General features: G+C 44.7%; 1 protein-coding gene across 1 annotated transcript; it reads left to right on the top strand.

Annotated features, from left to right (window-relative positions):
- Nucleotides 1-14926: 14926 nt before the first annotated feature.
- Nucleotides 14927-16391, top strand: LOC124283382 (ankyrin repeat, PH and SEC7 domain containing protein secG-like). Its single transcript, XM_046719434.1, has 2 exons — nt 14927-14930; nt 15595-16391. Exons 1-2 carry the CDS (start codon nt 14927-14929, stop codon nt 16389-16391), a joined length of 801 nt encoding a protein of 266 aa, XP_046575390.1.
- The last annotated feature ends 6944 nt before the right edge of the window (nt 16392-23335 follow it).

Here is a 23335-nt window from a genome sequence, read left to right as displayed (position 1 = left end):
GTAGTGTTGGAGGTGGTTGGTATTGATGGTGGTTGGTATTGGTAGTGTTGGAGGTGGTTGGTATTGGTAGTGTTGGTGGTGGTTGGTATTGGTAGTTTGGGAGGTGGTTGGTATTGGTTGTGTTGGAAGATTAGAAAGAACAGAAATTCCAAAGGAGCTTTGTTGTATCTAGCCTTTCAAAAAGGTTACCCGTATCGACCCACACAACACAACATCCTGGTACATATTGTACACAACCAGACATGTTTTTGGGGTGTTTTTCTTTAAAAAAATGGTTGTCAAATGGCAGTAATGTCCAGCTAGTTCACGAAGTGGCACGTGAGAAATTTGGTGGACAAAGGCACAGCGTTATGTAAAGCGTTGTGGCTCTTTACCATGACAAAATCTTGGTCAAATACCAGGCTGTATTTAAGGTTCATATGCACCATACACATGCTCGTGAGTTTGTGTATAGTAGTGACTAGTGCTGTTATTGGCATACAACCTGCGATACGATACATCAGGATACTAAAATTTTAGTCACGACGATATATTGCCAAAGTATTGTGCACTGAAGCTGCGATACGATATGAATCCCGATACAAGGGTGGCGATAAGATACGTATCACGATACTAAAATCTTTATTTTTAACACCAACTATAGAACACCTTAAGAAAACAAAACCATTTTCGTCAGATTCCGCAGCGTTTTTCAATGTTCAGTTGGAAATAAGATAATTAAGTTTATACAGGGACTTTGTGAATGTTAATAAAATGCGAGCGCTACGTTTGACACAGTTCCAAGAATGTCCGAGACTCTTATGAAGAGAAAATAAGTATGCATATCTTTTAATCATCAAACAAAAGTAAGCCTTTCTTGACAGATATCGCGATTCGGCAATATTCAAAGTAAACATCGATGTATCGTGGCCCATTGGATGTATCTTATCATGATATACGACAATGTAAAACTAGCCTTCCACCCTTTGCACTAGTGACTGGTAGACTTTTTTATGCTCTCTTTTTTTTATCAAATATGTCCTTGGATTCAGGTGATGTTTGAGTAATGCTCACGTGCGCACATACAACATACACGTATACAGGGTAACCTGAAAAAGTGGCAAGCCCTAAAACGTCGTTAAACACAATACATAGATTGCCGCAATAATCAGGTGTTAAAAGCTCTCAGACATCTTAAATTCCATGTAATAACGGGACACCAGAGAGCACAGATTTGAAGCACAGTGAACACAGTGACATTCATTATTCGCGCTCCTGAAACAATAGGAGGGATATTCATCAGAAAGAATAATAGACTTTGCATTGGAACCTCAGTAGTAGAGGAAATGATTGTCCTGGACCAAGTCCAACAAAAGCCTCTGCAAAGCCTTATTTCCCAAATAAGGCTTTGGTCGGACCCTTAGCTCTTGCTACCATTACCCCTACTGCTTTCCCAGCCTATAAAAATTTCAAGCGACAGCGGGATACGAACTCCACATGTACGCGCCGCTTAACTACCGGAGACATGGCTGAAGTTCATCTATGCCGTGTTGACAGGAGGTAACACTGTGCCGTACGGTACGATCAATAATTCCGCTCTAACAAACCCTCTCCCCTGGCCCATCCCTCAAGTAGTACAAGTTCGGCTCGTCTGCTTTGATGTCCACTTTATCTATGTTGTAAGTTTTGATTGACCATATTGGGTCAGTGGCTCGCTTACGGCTATCACCCTCGTGTTCCCCCGGCTGGTATAGATACCTAACTAGGACCCTATCTGGTATCTGTTTCTCTTTTCCACGCAATGGAGCAGCCGACTCTGCAACTATTGATTTTAGTTTGATAGCGTCTGCCGGTTTCTTATCAGTGAGCCGGGTGACTTCATGGTTGATTGCCGACACAACCTTAGGCAACCTTGTGACCCATTCAGTCGATCGCTTCCCTGGGTTGGCCATCTCCCTAGCATACTGATGTCCGAATAAGCGCTCAGCCAAAGTCCTATTGAATCTCTCAACTATGGCTTGGCTGCGATGGGCTCCGGCCGTGCCACGCCCTGACCTTTGTATCGTGTTTGGCTAGCAGTTGTGACACGGCACCCATGAACTCCCGCCCTGGGTCAACTTGCAGCTCTGTTGGCCACGTCAGCGGACTGCGTTTGTATATGCGTTCGAATCCTCTGGCTACCTGGGCAGAATCTTTCGTGGTCAAGGGCTCGGCTTCCTTGTAGCGACTGGCTACGTCCACTACGGTTAAGGCATACTTGTACCTCTTATCGTGGGGTAGGAACAGTAGGTCTGCCTGGTGAACGTTATTAGGTATGTTAATTCCGAACTTCCTTCTAGGCACGTAGCGTGGTGGTGGTAAATAGATCTGCCACAGGGCTTGTTTTTCAAGCCACGCTTTGGCTTCCTCCGGGGGTACTCGCGCCATTTTAGCCAGCTTATCTACAGCGCTAGCTCCTTTCCAGTACCCACGCGGGCTATAGTAAATAGCCTCAAACTTTCTCTGGTTCCGTGACATGTCGTCCCGACAGGGTATTTATTTGTATCTATGTTCTTGGTTCAATTTTCTCATGTCCGTACGCGTACGTGTTTATCCCATCAATAGCTATCCAACGTTTAGTGTCCATAGGCGACAGGGACGTCTTGTTTATAGTCAGTCCATATATCTTATGACCATCACTTCTAAGTGTGTTCATTTTATGTCTAAAGGTACGGGTCTTGAACAGGGCTTCCTTGAATCTGGCGTGTTTGATGTGTTGTTTCACCACGTACTTCTTAACACCCTTAGCCTTCCGGATCTCACCATTGTCGGCCTTCAGGATGGAGTACATCTTAGGCCTCAAACCTATGTACTCGGCTATGGGCGTGCCAGCACACTCGTCCTTCATCTTACCTAGGACCTTTTTATTTACCGTGCTGTGTATGGCATGGTCCTTGGGGTAGTCGCTGGTGTCGTACAAATCGAGGTGTTTTCATGTCCTCGTACGTCCTCGGTTCGAATCTCCATCAGCAGGGGAATCCGTGTCAGTGTACAGCACTTCACACCTGTCGTCGTACTGTTTCTTAAGCTCGTTGTAGTAAAAGTCGTACATCAGGTGTTTGGATAAATCGAGGATGCTCATCCCCGTAAACAGGCCGGTTGAATTTTATGTGGCTTTTCTTCATGTGTAGGGCAACTAGGTCATCGGTGAATATCTTGCTACGGTTGAATGCCGGACTGGCTATCAGTCTCCTGAGCTTGTCTTCCTCATTCGACCGAACCAGCTTCACGGTCACGCGTTTCCTCAGGTTCTCCATAGTCTTACCGAACACCGAGTTGTTCATGAGCTTGTAGAGATTTTTCTCAAAGTCACTGGTGGCAAGCTTTCGGAGGTCTGTGTTCATTCTGATGTAGGGCTCCATCCATGGGCTCTGGTCGAACACGAGCACCCTGTGTATTTTAGTCAGCCTCATACCCAACGACAGGTACAGCTGTAGGTTGCGATAGTGAACGATGTACTTGGTCTTATTCATTAAGTTAGGCACGAGTTTTTCAACGTCTGCCACCCGCCCACCTAATAAGTTATGTTGGTACTCAGACATCCAGTCTGGGTTAACCCTCATACGTTCGGGGGCCAGGGGGTAGCTGTTGTGTGATGTGTGTAATGCCTTGGGGTACTCCAAGTCAACCTCGAGGATATAACCTTTGTTCGAATCTGGTGCGATGCTCATAACATCGACCTCATGTGACGCCCATTCGAATCCCCCTGTGGGTAGATACTGGCTCATGGCCCAGCCGTACAGGTTGTTGGCGTCGAGGTAGAGAATGTGATTGGTTGGCTTGCTAGGGTCGTAGCCCTTCACGTATTGATTATTTGCTTTTCGCGTATCGTTTGGCTGCCATGGAGATCCCACCTCGCAAGCCTTTCTCAATGAATAGGTGCATGTCGTAATCTGTAAGCAATTCCAACTTAACTCCGGTCTTTTTAAGCAAGGCATCCCACGACAGACCTGGGCTGGTGTAATACCATGCGGGGTCGAGTTTATACTGCTTGAAACACGTCCGCCTAAACGTCTCAAACACGTCGGCTAACAACAGTACATCTGTCCTCAAGTACAGGTCATGATAGTCACCCAGGTTCTTACAACCCAGTTTATTCCATACATTAATAGCGTGTGAGTAATCGTCTTGGGATATTTCCGAGTCGGTCAGATTGCTGTAAAATTCTCTGATGGGGGGGTAGTCTGGTCTCGGTGAACTTAGGCCAACTATCCATGTACTCATAGGGATACACACCCTTCCTCATAAGCAGGGGTCTAGTCTCGGCGTCTGTGTATCGATCGGTAATAGGGAAGGTATCGTTGGCCTTGACCAGACTGTCTAATGAAGACAATAAGAATTGTACTGAATCTATGAACCTAAGGCCGTTTAAGCTGAAGGAGATGTATCTCTCCATGTTGTTGGGGATGCACGTTATATTACCATCGATTTTCGCGATGGCCTGCATGATTAAGTGAGAGTCGTACCCTCTCAAGTTGTGAAAGACAACGGGAATGTTTATTGTCTTAGGGTTGATTCTAAGCTTAAGGTTACACGCGCTGTGAGCGGCGCCTCTATACTTACCGGTTACGTGACAGTGATCTCTTACCGAATCACCGTTAAGTGGTGAGTCACACACGTGACAATTAGTGCTACAGGTGTGAGCTAGCCTGTCGGCTTGGGTCATACGCATGGGAGCGACTCAATACAGTGCATTCCTAATAATTTTTTCTTCCTCCTGCAAACACTTTAGAAACCTTTCAGCCGCGTCAGGACCCCCTATACACTACCGGAGCTTTCGTTTCCCCGTCACAACGGACGACAACGTATCCAAACCCACAGGCTTCATGCTCCTGTGTTTTGAGTGTGAAGCTCTCACCTGTGGGTAGAGTATTGGGAGTATCCCCAACAACCTTAATAGGTTTGACCAAGGCTTCAAAGTCGGCGTATATTATATAAGGCACAGACATTTGGTTCTTGTGGTTGTCGAATTTTAGGATATTGTCACCTTCCTTAGGCATGTCAACGCGTATGGCCGTCTGCCCCACACCTTGGCAATCCTCCCGGTGGGATTCTAATAAATCAGCTCGGCTGAAACCGTGCAGGCATCGCACACAAAAGTGTTTTTTCCCAACGTGTTTCGACTGGTCGTGCAACAACCGGCTGAGATGTTTTATCCACGTGTAGTGATACTTTTCACCTCGTTGGATCATGAATATATTGATAACTTGGCGACCCCAACACTGGACTGACCCTGTGTACTATTGTTGTGTTACCTTCGTGCCCAAAGACATTTATAAGCTAGATTATTCTGTTTTCTACTTTTAGTGATCTGGGATATGGGGGTTGGTTCATCTATACCATCCCAGTTGAGCCCATCATCTTGGGGATAGCTAGAAAGCCTGTCTGAATGAGTGTCAGCTGGAAACAAGGCTGACCTGGTAGCTACCCTCAGGCAATCGTCTCCTCTATTCTTAACGTTTACTATGGCATGTTTTTCCTATAGTAGGGAGGCAAGTCTAGGTATGACCGCCTCTGAGCGCGGCACGTAGTTAGCTATGTGCCTAGATAGACATTATCGATTTATCTACATCTACAGCCCAACTGACCCCAAGTGTGTGTAGCGTTCTAGGTATTCTCGTATCTGCTGAAAACTGGTATCGATCGATCGTTAATGGTCTCTGCATGCGTGACAACCTCTTGCCTACCTCTGAAGTAAGGCTGAACGTGCTCAGTGACCCCTCCCCAACTTGCTTATCGGCGACATTTTAACTGTGATCTGAAACTTGATACTTCCAGACTTCGTTTAGTTCCTGGTTTATTTTATCAGCTATCAGTGGCTTAATATCTGTAATGTCTATGTTCCTATCAACATGCATGCGCCAGCCTTTCAAATAGTTACCTACAAGCGCTCAGTGCGCACGAACTGTAGGTCGATAGCTCTATTCTGCGTAACAGTTCTACAAGCTGTGGTTTTACTCATACGGGAATACCCCACTAACCCCAAATCCACGAACCTCGGTTTTTAATTGTTTTACAGTGGGACTTTGCTACGGGGGCATGTGATAACAATGCGACTAACCTGGCTCTCCCAGGTTTGAATAACCTGTGAGTCCAAGCTGTTTTGCTTGAGCTTTTTAATTGTTTTACCGTGGGAGGGGCTTGTAAACCTAGTAATCTCAACAAGGCTGGCTTCCGGTATTCTAGAATACCCGATCACACCTCTCTGTCTGGCGATTTGCTTAAGCTCGCGTATAGTGGTCATAATTACGTACACATCTAAGAGAATTAATGTCTAATTGGACCACAGTAAAGGGAGGTAACTTGATAAAAATTGATAAAAATCACTAGATGGGCTGTTTCAATCCAGTACTCACACTGTTGGATATAGTATTCCTTGAAGTTGTGCAGGTATTCCTGTATACTTGTAAAACAATTTATCTGGTGTTGAGTCGTGACGTCCCCCTCACATGTGAAGGGGCGAGTACACTTAACACCCTCTTTAATCCATACCACTCCCAATGTGACCTGAAATCTGAAGCGCCCCCATAAGTTCAATTCATCTTTGAGTATGTTTTTAACCAGAGATTCGATGTCCCTGGGCTCAATTTCCACAAACATAGCTATACGTAGGTGTGTATAATCTCTAATTGGGTCACTGTCAAAGGGAGGTAACTCCTCCAGCCTTACACTGCTATCTTGAGAAGTAAGCCTCACGTTCTTTTATGTAGGCCTTTTATTCTCGTAGATGAGGTGATGTCTGACTACGTTAAGCCCCGTGAGCTTTACATAGACAGTAGTGTCCTTTAACCCTATGCCACACACAGAACACGTGTAGTTAGGGCTTCCCATGTGGAAACAACAATACCCTCTGTCCTACATTTCTTATCACAGGGTTCGTTCTTCCCCATAAGTATGTATTCGCATCGGTATGGAGCAGGTCTCATGTTTAGCATACTTATATGAGTACTTAGTCTAATTGTTTTGCAACCAAGCGCGGTCGCTGCTATACCCAGCGCTATGAAGGCCAGTTCACGGTCCATTTGTCCCTTGGATGGTGTGTAGTACTGAGCGAGTGTGGGTTTTATTGAGGGGTTCAATCGTTTACCAGTTAATAAGAAGTATTCTCTGCAAGCTCGTCGTCAACATCTTGGAATGCTTTAGCGGCATGGTTTTCACGCCTGAGTTGTTCGTTAATGTAATCGATCCTCTGGATGCGTTTTTAGCGTGCTCGGATTATTGCTGTCTGTAATTTTTCAATGGCGAGTGGAGTGCGCTTTCTCTCTGCCTGTATTTCCGGTCTTGACTCTCTCTTCGAGAGGAAATTACTCCTGCTATTTACAACACTCATCTCACCGACCACTGGCCATCCTATATTTATTTCATATATCTTCAGGTATTATCCCTTGTTTTACTAGGATGTCTTTGTAGCCATCGCCTTACCAAGGTTCATTATTAGCATACCCATATCCTGCAGGTTGAAATCTAGCTTGATAGTCGGTTTTTAAGCACCATTTTGGTCAACTGAGCGTACCCTACGGCTAGACTGGCGACCACGGTGGCGTGGTATGCGTCGTTGGCGAACGTTTTCCCCTCAGACATTATGTATATGATATAAAAATATATATTTTATTGCATGATGGGTTGACCCCTAATTGCGGGGTGTATGGCATATCTCTCTTTGTCGTTATCTAACCATGCGATTAAGCAGTGCACATCATCCAACAATATGAGACGCGTCGACTCACCTTTATAATTTCATATGGTAAGCTTTCAAGCCAGTCCTGTAGACGTGGCCCCGGATCAACTCTGTATGGTTTCGTCCGGTTCCGTCATCTGCTCGGGAGGGTTCTTTCCGTGTACGTTTTATTCATGCAGCATCCAGAGTAGGGCCTCTCAATTGATAACGATGTGCCAGTCGGGGCACATCCCTGTAGTACCCCTCCAACATATCAAACTTGTTCGATAACGGTCTTCCCACAGCCAGTCTGCCCGCTCACTATGGGGATGGGAGTGTGAATCGCGACCGTGCAATACCAGTGTAGATGGCTTGTCACGAATCTCCCATTGTCTATATCTCTGCTTCTAGTCGCGGCGTCCATAATAGCGATACCACAGATATAATTTCAACTTGACATTTTGTGGGTTGAGCCTTCTTGGTAATCTGGATTGGTAATCCCCTCACTACCGTTGTCTATCGGCGTCATCTACCTGTGGTGATTTTATTAACAGTTGCTGGATCGCATGTCAACCACAATAATGTGACTTGTTGGTTAAACTATATTCACCGATTTAAGCCACGGATGATAGGTCCCAGGTCTTTGGCTATGTATGGATGTTTAGCTATAGCGGCAGCTTTTTATCTCATCCCACTGCTGGTATGCCCTCATACCATGACTGAACAGCTGGTTGGGCACGCCCTCGATGGTCACTTCCACCTTTTCAATCTCGGGGTTGAAAAACTTCTGCGCTGTCCCTCGGGCGGCTCGTAATCCTCCACGGGGACGATCAGGATGCCTTTCATCGATCGCGCCCGGCGTTCAGGTTGATATTCCACACAGTGTCGCTCTTATCCCGCGATGGATCTATGCCTCAGTATGCGATCGTACAGGATGGCCACATTCCCCGAGTACTGATTTCGAACCTGCCTGGCCAGCTCGGGCTAGTGACCATGTCGAACTCAGAGATGTTGTCTATGACGTATACTGGCCTCATCGCCGTTCGGCGTACGCACTACTTTGCTGTAGTCGTTAAACGTGAGCTCGTATTCAAGCCTATCACCCAGCGCGGCTGGTAAAGCGGCGCGTTCCGTGAAACAACTCGAAGTCGAGCGGCACGCCAGAACCTGTTCCCGATGCAGCTTGAGCGATGGCCTTTTCACCGTCCGTGATCTTAGATAGCTGGTCTGCCGTGAAAGGCATACCCAATCGCAGCGACCTGGTCGATTTGCTGATGCCCTGGTACACGTCATTGACGCGTTCTCCCTCGCTTTTCCAGAGGTCCCTGTAGCAGTGAAACACATCGCTGTCGTCGATACTCAGCACCTCGTTACCGGTGATCTTGATGGTGGTTTTCTTGATGATAGCTCGACCTACGTTCCGCACTAGCTCGCGTTTGTCGTTGTCGGAGGTCAACGTGAGGTTGAACGCCAGTCGAACAGTGCCTGGTACAATGAGGTCATTCGCGCCAAGGTTTGGAAATCTAACCAGCAGCGTTTGATTCTGGTCTATCTTGCTGGGATTGTTGGTGATGGTCACCGACTGACGCACGGCTTTGACACCTAGTGGCTCTCTCGATCTTCTGAAAGGATCTAGTTTTCTACCGTACATTGTTATATAAATGAAATATATAAGTTTTAATACTAAATAATGGCTGAATACATACCTATGGATGATATGTGGGATGATAATGCCCAGGATGAAACCTCGTTCCCCTTAAGTACTGAACTTGTACAGTCGGCCGTCGATGATTATTACGACGCAGTTGAAAATAAAGACAACATCAAGCCGTTGGGGAGGGACTATTCCAAGTTTATCGTCGATAAGAAGGGCACGCTGCGATTGAAGGCTTACCCGTGGGTCGATATCATAAAAAAAGACGGGAAGCCATATGCTTTGTCAACACTCACCAGTCGCCCTGGTGGGAGTCAACTGCTCCGTGGGGAACTAGGCTTCATAGATTACGGTGGCGCACGACCTAAGCTTCCCCCGAAGGTCGTCCAAGATCTGCAAGTAGCCAGGGCCAATACTGGGGATGCTAAAGAAACATCGGACAGTATCGAAAAAATATTGGCTACGTACCATGACAAACCCTTGCCGGGGCTCGAATTTCCCCTGAGGGAACTGCGAGGCCTAGACGAAAACAACAGAAACATGTACGTGGAGAACTCGTTAACAACATGGGGAAACTGAACGAAGTTGACGAGCGCATCGCTCACGAGAAAATAAAACTCACCGAAACTGAAGACGATGATATGAAACGTCGTATCGAGGAGAGAATAAAAAACTTGGAAGACGAGAGACGGACTCGGTTGGAATCCGCTTCCTCGAACCGGGAAGCCCTCCGATCGCAGATCAGTCGAGTACGGGAAACCATCGATCGAGTTCTAAATGAAGACACCACGCTAGCTGACAGGATTCGGACCCTGTTCCGGGAGCAAGGGATCACCATCGCCAGCATTCTGACTGCATTGGGCTTCATCATATCAACCCTGGTGGTGTCACTGACGCCTGCCGGCGGCGGTGGTACACCCACGCCTGCACCAAGTGGTGGGGGTGTCAAAGACTGGAAAAAAACTCGGGGAAGCCCTGGCTAAACTGGCTGGTAAGGCCGCCGAAGCCCTGCCTGGCATCCTGGGTAGCATCGTCTCGTGGTTGCTGAGCGCTCTGGCTAAAACTGCCACGTGGCTTAGTCAAAACCTGTGGGCAGCCGTCGTAGCCGTGGTGGGTTTGGTGTACGTAGCGGCTAAAGAATTTTTAACCAAATGAGCCCCAACCCGACAGCGACCCCGCCAACCACCAGGGCTGTTTTACGATCAATGTGCTGCTGATTAGACGCTGCAGGCTGGGGTTGTGGGGGTGACCCCACAGGGGGTATTGGTTGAGCCCTAGGCTCCGGGGGTGGCGCCACTATACCCGTTTCACCGGTCGTGGGTGACGGGACGTGGGGGACGTTGACATCGAGGTTGACGCCCAACTTTTGACCCGCCGTGGCTATGACTAATTCGTTGTTGTAGCCCACCACTTTTTTTACTCTCAGTTGCATATCGCTCGGAGCCATGTACTGTCCCACGTCGAACACGTAGTCGACTTTCGACCTGGCGTATTCCAACACGTCTTGGTAGCGTTTGATGGCACTCGGGAGATCAACTGGAGCATTGATAGCATCCTCAACGTTGACAACGAACTGTTTCTGAGCGTCGTAAGCAGTCCCCTTGCCTAGGATATTGGAACGCGTTTGCGTCTGCGCACCCAACAGCGCCCACACGTACGTTCGAATCGAGTCGTTTAACCTGATTACCCCAGCACGAGTAAACCCTTTCAATGTGTCCAGCATGAACTTTTTCCAGTCATCCGCTGCCCCCTGCTCAAACCTCCAGACTCGGTAATCCTTGCTGTCGTCGAATGCCATGTAACGGTCATCCCACTCGTTTGTTGTGATATGATATGACTTGTAATCCCATTCTTTCAACTTCTCGCTGGCTTCCACGAGGGGCATATTGTGAAAGATGGGGATACCCAACCCGTGGTTCGGTCCCGGCAAACGCCAATCCGTCTTCGTGTTTAGTTCGAATTCGTTGCAAATACGTTCGTAGGCCCGTCTATCGTACTGGTTGTTGACTGCATTCCACGCCTTTTCCTGTGGGAGCGGGGCGCTGATCTCTTTGAGGATACGCCTGACCTGGTAGTATAACGTGGAACGTGAACACAGACTGACTCAGTGGGCCACGTCGAGTGTCGGTCAATGTCACACCACACCCCGTTGTAGCGCACCACACGGCGAAGTTGAGTTGATTCTGCCAGAACTGCATCGGGTTGTTGAACCAAGCGTGAACTACCTTAGCGTTAGTCACCGAAAATTTATACTTGTGGAACACATCTATAAACTGGGCGTCGAAATACAACCCGGCAGCGACCACGATCTTCATGTGGAGGAAATCTACGTTCAGTTTAGGGTAAAACACACCAGGGGAGTACATTTTAAAACTATTATATAATGAGTTTATATACTCTAACATGTACATAACACTTCCAGGAATAACGAGCGGTGAGGCCGTTCAGTTGACGCACGCGATCGATAATACGTCGGGTCAACTCGAAGTCGCACTGTGCGATATCACCTACCTACCACGATGGACTAACATCAACGCTAGCAACAATAAGCTGATCGTAGGTGGCGTCCGCAATCAGATAATTGACGGCTACTACACGTGTGTTCATTAAGCGACGAGGTCTTCAAACCCTTGGGAGCCGAACTCAAGATGAACGACTCAAACGGCACAGTGGTGTTAATCAACAACGGAAGTACCTCCTTAAGACTCAGCCGGCCATTGGCGAGGACACTCGGTATATCACCTGACGAGATAAAACCAACGACTACCGCCACAGGCACGAAGTTACCCGACCTAGTACCGTACCGGGAGCTGTGCATTCATCTCAGTCAGGTGAGCACAACGGACAACATTCAAGGGGGTCACCCTTCCACTATACTGAGAGCCGTACCGGTGAAAACGGAGAAATACAACGACGGTAGAACCGAGTCGTTTTCACCGCGGCAGTATAAGAGGTTAACCCAGGGCAACATCCCTGAGTTGATAATATCGGTGTTAGATATAAATCATAATCTCGTGAATATAGGATACCTCAGCGTAACCCTGCACATAAAATGACCAGCGCACAAGGTCCCGGAATGAATTTGAAAAAATGCATCAATGTGGGGATCTCCGACCTCGGGGACACACGCGGATTCGACGACCCCGGAGTAGATGGTAAAGTGTACGCCTTGCAACTTAAAAACAGCATTTACAAACGCGTTGAAGTCCCCTCCAATGGTACTAGCAACCTAAGTGATATAGTAGATACCACAAGAGCGGCAGTCAACACTAAGTACACCCTTGTCAACACCGGTGATGATAACTGGATAATATACCCATCGTTTGGGGGCAAACTATTCGACTTAACCGATGTTGAGAGCACTACCGTCGCCCGAAACAAACCATATACACTCGTCTTCACCGATGAAGACAAGTGGGTGTTATTACCCGATAAAAGCCGACTGGTTTCTCAATATTAGGCTCGGCTCCCCTCGTGGTTTACGGATAACAAAGACAACCACCTAAACAAAGTCGAACAACGGAACCCTGCTCGTTGCTTACGTCCCACTCAGAGACGTAGCGTAGTCATCAGCCCACTCGCCAGTATGGCAGCCCACATGCTATCGAGTAAAGCGGGCATGCAAAACGTGGTATTGCAGTTGGTGTCTGAATCGAAGGCGTGGTCAAGATCCTGGATAGTCTACCGGCGAACTCAACACTGATCATCCAAGTCTACCTAGGGGAACCATCGTGGGATGATGTAGAGATCGTGAAGGGGGTCAAACTGCGGTGGGGAAAAAAACACCAGTATAACGTTTGCACCGTTCTGCGCATGCGGGTGGGTGTCGACTCAAAAACCAGTCTGCAGGGTGTCACCGTGGTCGTGGAAGACATTATATCACTAACCAAGATCTTCCTACCCGACAACATACACTTCATGGGGGTGCACTTCACCCCTGAACTATTATCAGAAAACCAGTTGGAAATTATCTCGTAATAGTATTATAGCAATGATTAGGCACCACCCCAACGCTACGCTTAACGACCTAGGGGACACGGAGGGGATTCGATCAGCCTGGTGAGGAAGACGCCTTGTACATCCTACACTTGAAAGACAACGTGTATAGGCGGGCGGCAATAGCCGATCATCTACCCAAACCCACACTCAGGGGCTTAGGAGACATAGAGGGATTCGATAAGCGTGGCCATAACAACACCTCATACGTCCTATTATTTAACAACGGTGTATACATACGTCAGAACCTGGTATTCTTTAAAGAACCTAAATGGGTGATCAACGTGACCACCACCGCACCTTATATCTCACTAGACAAAGATGGTTATGTCTCTGAAATTAGGAACAACGGCACCTTGCTCACGTCTTTCATTCCAACTGGAAGGATGATAGTTTCTAACTCCCCATATTGGCCTAGGGACACCCTATTAATTTCATCCAGGCAGTCCCAGTTAATAGCCACCCACCATCATCATACCATAGTAGGGGTTAGGGCTATGGAACCAAACTCCACACTCATCGTAGAAGTCGCTTACAAGGGTAAGTTTGATTCGGACGACTTTGACCCATCCCCAAACTTGGAACTTTTACCTGGTGTAACAATACGTTGGGGTGACGCCTTTATAGGAGAAGGTTTCTTATCTTGCAAATTCGTTATACGATTGGGGAACCCCCAACAGGGATTACTACCCCCCATAATAAACTGCTTTGATGTTGAGATAGACCAGAAGTTATCTATTGACCCTTCGCGTATCTACACATACGCGAATCTAAGTTTTATAAGCCTCAGGTACGTTGGCCAACTATTAACTGAAGCCCAATTAGAATATCTTTCGTAATATATATTATAGGATGGGGTTGTACCCAGGCATAGATGAAGTAGTGAAGACCCTGGAAACCGTAGACGGGTTCCGCTTGAGGCAGTTATGTGATGTAAAACGGCAACTAGAACAAGACCGCGACAAGCGGAAAGCACTATATAAGAAGTACCATAGAGCTTTCAATGCCGTGGACGGTGTTGATACCACCCTTTTGACAACCAGCATGGGGCTAGGGGTGGCAGGTGTTGGGTTGTTAGCTACCATCGTGGCAGCACCTATAGTGATGGGGCTCGAAATAACAGCTGGGGTGACAGGGGTGTTGGGGGTGGTGCTTAAGCTTGTATCCCGCAGACTACATCGTAAAGCATTGAAGCATGATGAGATCAGGGTTCTAGCTGAAGCAAAGCTTAACACCATAAGCGATCTTATTTCTACCGCACTCACTGACAACAAGATCTCAGAGGAGGAGTTTCGTTTGATCCTCTCTGAACTCACAAAATATGACAAAATGAAACAAGATATTCGATCCAAGTCTCGTAAGTCTGCTATAAGCGAGGATGAGAAAAATAAGTACATAGAACAAGGGGTGAAAAAAGCCCAGCAAGCCTTCATTACGAACACCAAAGAGATCATAGGCGATTCACATTAAACTGTTTCATCGATGTCAACGTGACATAGCGGCACGTGGACATAGATAAAATGAAAATAAAATCAGGTGAACCTACCTTGTACTACTTGATGGGCCAGACAGAGGACTATTGATCCTGTCAACAGCATGTGATGCGTGGGTGCGTGATACAATACCCGTTAAACTGACCTACTTCAGCTAAGTCCGCGGTAGCTCAGTCGGTTGAGTGGTGCGACCCCATTATGTATAGTCTGCGCAAGCTGTACATGTGGGTTCGTATCCCATCGTCGCAACTTTGTGTGATGTGAGGTTCTCTCACGGTGAGAGACACAATTCCGCTTGGGAGGAAGCGCAATACATTTCTATTTCTCCCTTGGGGAATTGTGGCTGCCGGGGACATTTTACTAGTAGGGGTAATGGTAGCAAGAGCTAAGGGTCCGACCAAAGCCTTATTTGGGAAATAAGGCTTTGCAGAGGCTTTTGTTGGACTTGGTCCAGGACAATCATTTCCTCTACTACTACCTCTGATTGCCAAGTAATGTGTTAATGGTTATATTTTAAATAATTGAAACAAATGCAGCGAGTAAAATGTTGTGTTGATGTGCCACAAGGGCTTATTGTCAGAAACTCAACAGTTAACTCAACAAAAGCATCAATGCCGTTTTTAGCTTCAAGGCTCAATTCAAAAGAGATTACTGCACCGACATTGCTTCCTGGCATATCATGCACAGGCGGCAATACAGTATATATTCTGTTACCACATGTCATAGCAGTAAATATCTAACATATTACCATTATTGTATAATTTTCATATCTACAGATGAAAAGCAAAACGACCCTGAGGAATCTCCACAACATAAAGTTGACAAGCAGGAAACATTTGTCAACAGCCCACTTCACGAGGCCTGCAGGAAGGGGGACCTGAACCGAATGATACGAATCCTGTCCAAGGGTTTGGTCGACATCAACAGCAGAGACGAGAAGCACGGAAGAACACCACTCATGGTGGCAGCAAAGGAGGGACATTGCAGAATGTTTAAAAATCTTATGTTTAAAGAAGCTAAAATGTCAGAAGTTGATAATGATTGTAAGAACGCCCTGCACTGGGCATGCGAGGGCGGACATGCGGGTATGGTGGAGTGTGTACTCCAACAATACCGTATTAACATCAATGCTAGGGGTATGCACCCCTTGATGCAGGCTGCACATGGGGGATACAGAGACGTTGTGGAGTTTCTCGTGTGTACCGGAAGTAATGTGTCCCAAGTTGATGACGAAGGCAACAACGTCCTGCACTTTGCCTGCCGTGGTGGACAGTTGGATATAGTGAAGTATCTAGTTTCACAAGGCAGTGTTGATATTAACAGTAGTAATAAACACGGTAAGACCCCTTTGATGATAGCTGCAATGCACGGATACAAAGACGTCTTTGAGTTCCTCGTGAAAATGGGAGCTAATGTGTCACACGTGGATAATGACGGAGACAACATCCTTCATCTGGCCTCTTCACGTGGACGTGTGGAGATGGTGAAGCACATCCTGTCCCAGAACCTGGTCGACGTTAACGCCAGGAACAAGGGTGGGAAAACGGCAGCCATGATAGCAAAGCGTGTATAAGCCTCTTGTTTCCAGGGGTTGTCCAGTGAAATAGGTGTAGCTTGTGGGTTGATGTAACGCACCATGGTATGTTGGCGGTTATCAGTAGTAGAATGTGACGTATCGGTGCAGTTTATGACAAGCAGGTAAAAGACATTGGTGATTATTGTCACGAACAACTCCATAACCGTTCAATATCTTTCAACTAAACGTGAAAGGCAGTCTGCCTGTACTTAGGCTATTTTTGCTAGCTAAATTTCCTTCCTGTTTTCCTTCCTTAGAAGGCAAGAAGTTCAATTCTACTCCTATCAGCGAGTTTGACGGGACCATCACTCTAAAATTATACTCTCCCAAAAACAGAAACGCGCAGGTGATATTGATGTATGGAATTTAAATTTACCATTGAAATATTTGATTGTTATAATTTCGCCATTATACTGGGGTTGTACATGGAACGAATGCACAACGTCAAAATGCATCTTCGAAACTTAATGCACGTTAATCGTTCGAAAGTTTCAACCTGCATGAAATGTTACAGAGAAAATGTTGCTCGCTATATGCACGTGTAGTTCTGAGGAAACCTGAGCAGGAAACATTGCCTATGTAAGGCATTTTTGCTTTTAGACGGTCATTGACATTTTTCAGCTAAATGAAAGAATATCGTCATAGCTTTAAATCAATTTTAGGACCGATATCAACAAACCAATTCTATTCAGGTCCGTCTTCCAAGCGATAGATCTTGGATTATCACTGCAGCCAGAATAGGTACATCCCAGTATTTCATTTGCGGAATCGAGCTGTCACAGAAACTGCAAATGCAAGGGCAGTGCCAAGTATGAGGGGTTGTGTTGGCTTAAATCATTCGTAATCGTTTACGAGCTGGACTGGAGCAAGAAGTCCGTATTTTGGCCCTATGACGGGTCCAGTTGAGCAATAACGTTCGATTCTGGAATATATAAAACATGCTACGTGTATTGTTCAGTGACAAATCACGCTCGCTGCTTCAGTGCCTTAAATGAAGAAATACCCCCGTGCTGAGCAGATGGCACACAAGTACAGACCAACCACACTCCTCTCAGGGAACAAACATTACAGTGAAACAAAAATTCCAAAGCGACTTTTTTCTGATGTAACACGAAATGCACGTGCCTACTGACGGTAAAACACACCCTACGAGACACGTGAGCTGCACAAAAGTAAAATGAACACAAAGAATATGCAACGTTTGAGGCAAATCAAGAAGTGGAGAGCCGTCGGAATGGCACAACAAGGAGCTAACCACAAGGCCATTGCCAGAACCTTCGGCTGTACCCGAGCAACTGTCATCAGACTGATGCAACGACTAAGACAAACAGGCACTACGTCAGACAAACCTAGGAGTTTGACAGCGCCCGGTGATCATCGCCCCGTCCTGACAATTCATCTGAGAAATCGCTTTGTGACAGCGACGTTGCGTTGCCATTTATCCAGCAACAACAACGTAGCATTGTCTACCAACACGATAACGCACGGCATCATACAGCAAGACTGACAAACGGCTTTCTGCACAACGCTAACATCGTTTTGCGGCGGCCAGCATGTTCTCCCAACATGAATACGATAGAAAACTCATATGACTACCTGGATCGACAAATCAGATGACTACCAGCGTCACCTGTCACCGCTCAACAACTGGAGCAATTTCTCCTACAGGAATTCAATGGCTAAAACCTTACTTCATTTGTCGTCTTATGTCATCAATGTGTCGACGTGTTTGGCGTGTATTGAATCCAATGGCGGTCACACTTCTATTGATTCAACATTTGATGACCTTTTGCAGAAAAAGTTGCCTTGCTGATTTGTGTAAATGTTCAGAATATGATACCACGTGTCTTTCCGTGTCAGTAAAACGACTTTGTATGAAATGAAAATTATAATTTTGCTGTGGAATTGAATACTCTATTGAATTGAAATAGATGCTCATTTATTTATGTTTTTTCTTTTCCTTTCAGGTTTGATCAAACACACTATATACTTTCTTTTGAGCACTAATCTCTTTGGCTGGAACTTATCTAGAATTAAGTGTTATTTCCCTTTAAAGTTAGCAGAAAATATCTTGGAAATACACCTATGCGTTTCTTTTTTCGGAGAGTATAGTAGGTATTTTTTCAGCAATTGAGGCACAAAAATGAATATGTGGTGCTGCTTTCTTTATGTTTATGTTTTTTGTCTTAGACGTTCTTTGTGCAAGATGAATAGGTGAATAATACCACGCACTTTTTGTGCACTGGGTGGCGGGTATGTCGAACAGGTAACAGATATTGATCTTATCGTCATGTAATGTTAGGATGAAGAGGTAACAGACATTAATGATTATTGTAATGTTAGGTCTTAGTCGCTGTTTTAATGTGTACTGGGTTGCGGGTATCGTGCCTTGTAGGATGAATAGGTAATGTTAGAATTGTTTTGTGCAATCGTAATTAATGATTATTGTAATGTTAGTCTTGGTCGCTGTTTTAATATGCACTGGGTGACGGGTGGCGGGTATCGCGCCTTGTAGGATGAATAGGTAACAGGCCTTAATGATTTTTGTTATGTTATTCTTAGTCGTTGTTTTAGGATGAATGCATTGTGTAATATTAGGGTATCGTGCCTTGTAGGATGAATAGGTAACAGACATTAATGATTATTGTAATATTAGTTTTAGTCGTTGTTTTGTGTACTGGGTGGCGGGTATCGTGCCTTGTAGGATGAATAGGTAACAGACATTAATGATTATTGTAATATTAGTTTTAGTCGTTGTTTTGAGCACTGGGTGGCGGATATCGTGCCTTGTAGGATGAATAGGTAAAAAACATGGATGATTATTGTTATGTGATTCTTAGCTGTTGTTCTGTGCAGAGACTGGCGGGACCGTGCCTTGTCTGAGAAATAGGTAAAAGACATTGATGAATACTTGTTATGTTACTCTCAGCTGTTGTTTTGTGCAGAGGCTGGCGGGTATCACGCCTTGTATGACTAATAGGTAACAGACATTGATGAGTACTTGTAAAGTTAGTGTTAGCTGTTGTTTTGTGCAGTGCGTAGTGGGTATCCTGCCTCGTATGACGATTTGGTAACATACATTGATGGTTACTTGTTATGCAGGTCCAAGTCGTTGTTTTACAAGGAGGAAAACATACCGTGCAGTGTGTCACCTTGTATGGCGAGACTGTTTGGAGAACATCACTGATACCTATGGTTTTCTTTAAGCATGTAATATACATATTTGTTTTTTGTATGTTCAATAAAGTATTATGAAATGGGTTTTAGATAAATTTGTCTTTTCGTCCAAATGCATTTAGGGGAAGGAGTGAAAGAGTGAGTGAGGAACAGGTGAGTGGGAGGGACGCAGGGATGAGTGACTGAGTGAGTGCCCCGCCCTTAATTGGTATTAAAGGAATCACCGTCGATACCCACCACCTCCAACACTACCAATACCCACCACCTCCAACACCCACCACCTCCAACACTACCAATACCCACCACCTCCAACACCACCAATACCTACCACCTCCAACACCACCAATACCAACCACCTCCAACACCACCAATATCAACCACCTCCAACACCACCATTACCCACCACCTCGAACACCCACCACCTCCAACACACCAATACCCACCACCTCCAACACCACCAATACCCACCACCTCCAACACCCACCAGCCCAACACCCAATACCTCACACCTCCAACACTCCACACCTCACCCAACACCACTCACCAACCACCTCCAACACCACCAATATCCACCACCTCCAACACCACCAATATTACCCACCAGCTCCAACACTACTAATACCAACCACCTCCAACACCACCAATACCTACCACCTCCAACACCACCACCATTACCCACCACCAGCTCCCACACTACCAATAATACCAACCACCTCCAACACCACCAATACCTACCACCTCCAACACCACCCATTACCCACCAGCTCCAACACTACCAATACCCACCACCTCCAACACCACCAATACCCACCACCTCCAACACCACCAATACCCACAGCCTCCAACACCACCAATACCCACCACTTCCAACACCACCAATACCCACTACCTCTAACACCACCATTACCCACCAGCTCCAACACTACCAATACCAACCACCTCCAACACCACCAATACCTACCACCTCCAACACCACCAATACCCACCACCTCCAACGCCACATCACCAATGTCATCTCTTTTATCTCAGACAAGGGCATAAGATTTTTTGTGTTTCTCATTGCCCGACCGACACTAATTTTATTGCCGACCAAAAAAAAACAACTTCTTATGTTTTCATTCCAACACCGCCGACTTGAACGTAGAACGTACCGACCCGTCATATAAAATGTTACCACAAAAAAAATCAGAGTTATGACCCTTGACAACAGACCGACCATGATGTCTGCTACTCGCATAGCAGACGAAAACGCAAACAAACATCTGGTCTATTTTGAAGTATCACCTTCTCATCCCTTTTATAGTGGGAGTAGTGTTATCTTTATTTGATAACCTTTTACAATTTATGAACTCTATAAACTCATTCAAGCACAATATATTTGAGTTACATACACTGGTCTCTAATATTTGTCTTTATAGATATATATAAGGTCAGACTATACTGTTATTTCGTTGATCTCAAAGCTATATTGGATTCCATCAATAGAACGAGTTTGATGTGTAAACTTTGAACTGGCAAAGTCAAAGGTAATTCGTTTTAGATTGATTAGAAATATGTACACGAATGCTCAATAATGCATATCAATGCAAGGTGGCTACACTGTTTGACTGTGTGAACGGATAAAACAGGGTTGCCAACTATCACCATTGCTATTTTCATTGTACGTTAATGATATTGCTGAATTTCTTGGTGTTCATGAAGATAGATGCATTGACCATGATGTCTGTCGACTTTTCATGTTACTCTTCGTCGATGATATGTTACTGTTTGATAGCACTGTCCGAAGTGGTCTTTAAAATGGTCTTTAACCGTCAATATTAGTAATATATGGTTTTCAGGAAAGGTGATAGATTAAAGAAATACGAAAAACATTATTTTAATGATACTCAATACTTACAAATATTTGAGTGTTCATTTATCTTGCAGTGGGTCATGGCATATAGCAAAAAAGACTTTGTCATATCCAGAAAGTGTTAAATATTTTACGTTCCCAGCTATCAAATTTCAGAAATTAACATTATCTGTTCTTTCAACATGTTTGACCACAAAGTATTCCCAACTTTAGCTTGAGGCCCAGAAATATTGGGATTTCATCCCTCACTGGATGCAGACAGAGTATACAATAATTTCTCAAAGCAAATTCTTTTTCTTGTTAGAAATGCAGCGAACTTTATGGATGTTTATCTTTCAAAACTAGACAATAAATAACAATTGTAAAATAGCGGACATGGTTATTATACCAAAAAAATAATGGAATATTATACCACACATACCGTTATCAATATAAATTAGCAGAAGTTGGTAGACAAAGTTGAACCCATAATGTAAAACAATTGTTAAATGAATATGGTTTTAGTTATGTGTGGCACAATCAGGATGTAAAATGTATAAATAAGTTCTTATTTGATTTTAAACAAAGGTATATACATACATACATACATACATACATACATACATACATACATACATACATACATACATACATACATACATACATACATACATACATACATACATACATACATACATACATACATACATACATACATACATACTAACATTTGTATAGCGCCGATATCCAGCTCAGCTGCTCAAAGGCGCTTTGTTTTTCCCTCGTTCACTGGATGTCAATCTCAACGGCACATCGTTTTTGTCAATCTCAACTCCCTGGGGAGCATACAACTCTTGCAGCTATATCAATAGATCAACAATCATCGTTTGAATTAATATGATCCTTCCCCAAACGTATTGTATATCAATCTCTAAAGAAGGAATACTGTTGTGAAGAATATTTGTCAGTTGTGAATGTTACTTCATATAAAATAGCCCTTAATATATAGGTGTTCAAATCACATATTAATGATAGAGAAAGATAGAAAACTATATATTGCTAAAGGTCAACGATTTTGTCATCTATGCTTTGTTCCCTGTATTGAAACAGAGTACCATTTCTTCTTAATAAAGTCCTTTTTGTCAGATTTGATAAAATTGTTTCCTGAAATATTATATTATAAATGCAACATATCCTTACTTTTATCAACTATTATCATCCAAAAACCCAGATGTTATTAATTGTCTAGCAAAGTATGTATTTCTTGCCATGAAAAAAAGAAATAATCAGTTAAAATTGTAAAGAAGAATATGCATGGCACCCTCTTATACATGGTGCATACATGTTGTACTACCTGTATACTGAACCAGTGGCCACCTTAGTGTAATAATATATCTCTCTCTGTCCTGATATCGAATGATTTACAAAGATTTAATTATTCAATATTTTATTTATAGATTAATAGGTGTTATCTAAGATACTTAGGGTGAGTTTATCATTTAAAAAAAAATGTTTACCCTCCTCTCAGTCGCTGCCACAAGTTTGAAGTCCAGAGAAGGCAAGAAATTGTAATAACAAGTACAACAAATGGGAATCAATAGCACTATTCAGAAAATTCAGGTCTATATTAAATTTTTTATAGTTTCTACCCCCGGACCGACCGATCCATGTTCAGAATATTTTGGCTACGTGAAACACATTAAAAAGATGATGCCCTAACAGAGTCACTAGCTCCCCCCGCCACCAGCAGGAACGTTCAGCTCCATGACACCGTCACAGCTAATGTTTCTCTCTATTCAACTGGGTGATAAGCAACAAGTATACCATCAATGAGCTGTATCTGGCTATATGAAGGGAAACCCATGAAATGAGACACCATTGGTAGTAGCAATCACTATTATCCCCCAAACCCGGCTAACAGCAACCATCGTAT

This window comes from Haliotis rubra, unplaced genomic scaffold (assembly GCF_003918875.1).
Source record: "Haliotis rubra isolate DU_JTF1 unplaced genomic scaffold, ASM391887v1 Scf1092, whole genome shotgun sequence".
Lineage (NCBI taxonomy): Eukaryota > Metazoa > Mollusca > Gastropoda > Lepetellida > Haliotidae > Haliotis > Haliotis rubra.
Note: the sequence above shows the minus strand (reverse complement) of the source record. Positions and strands in the feature narration are given on the sequence as shown.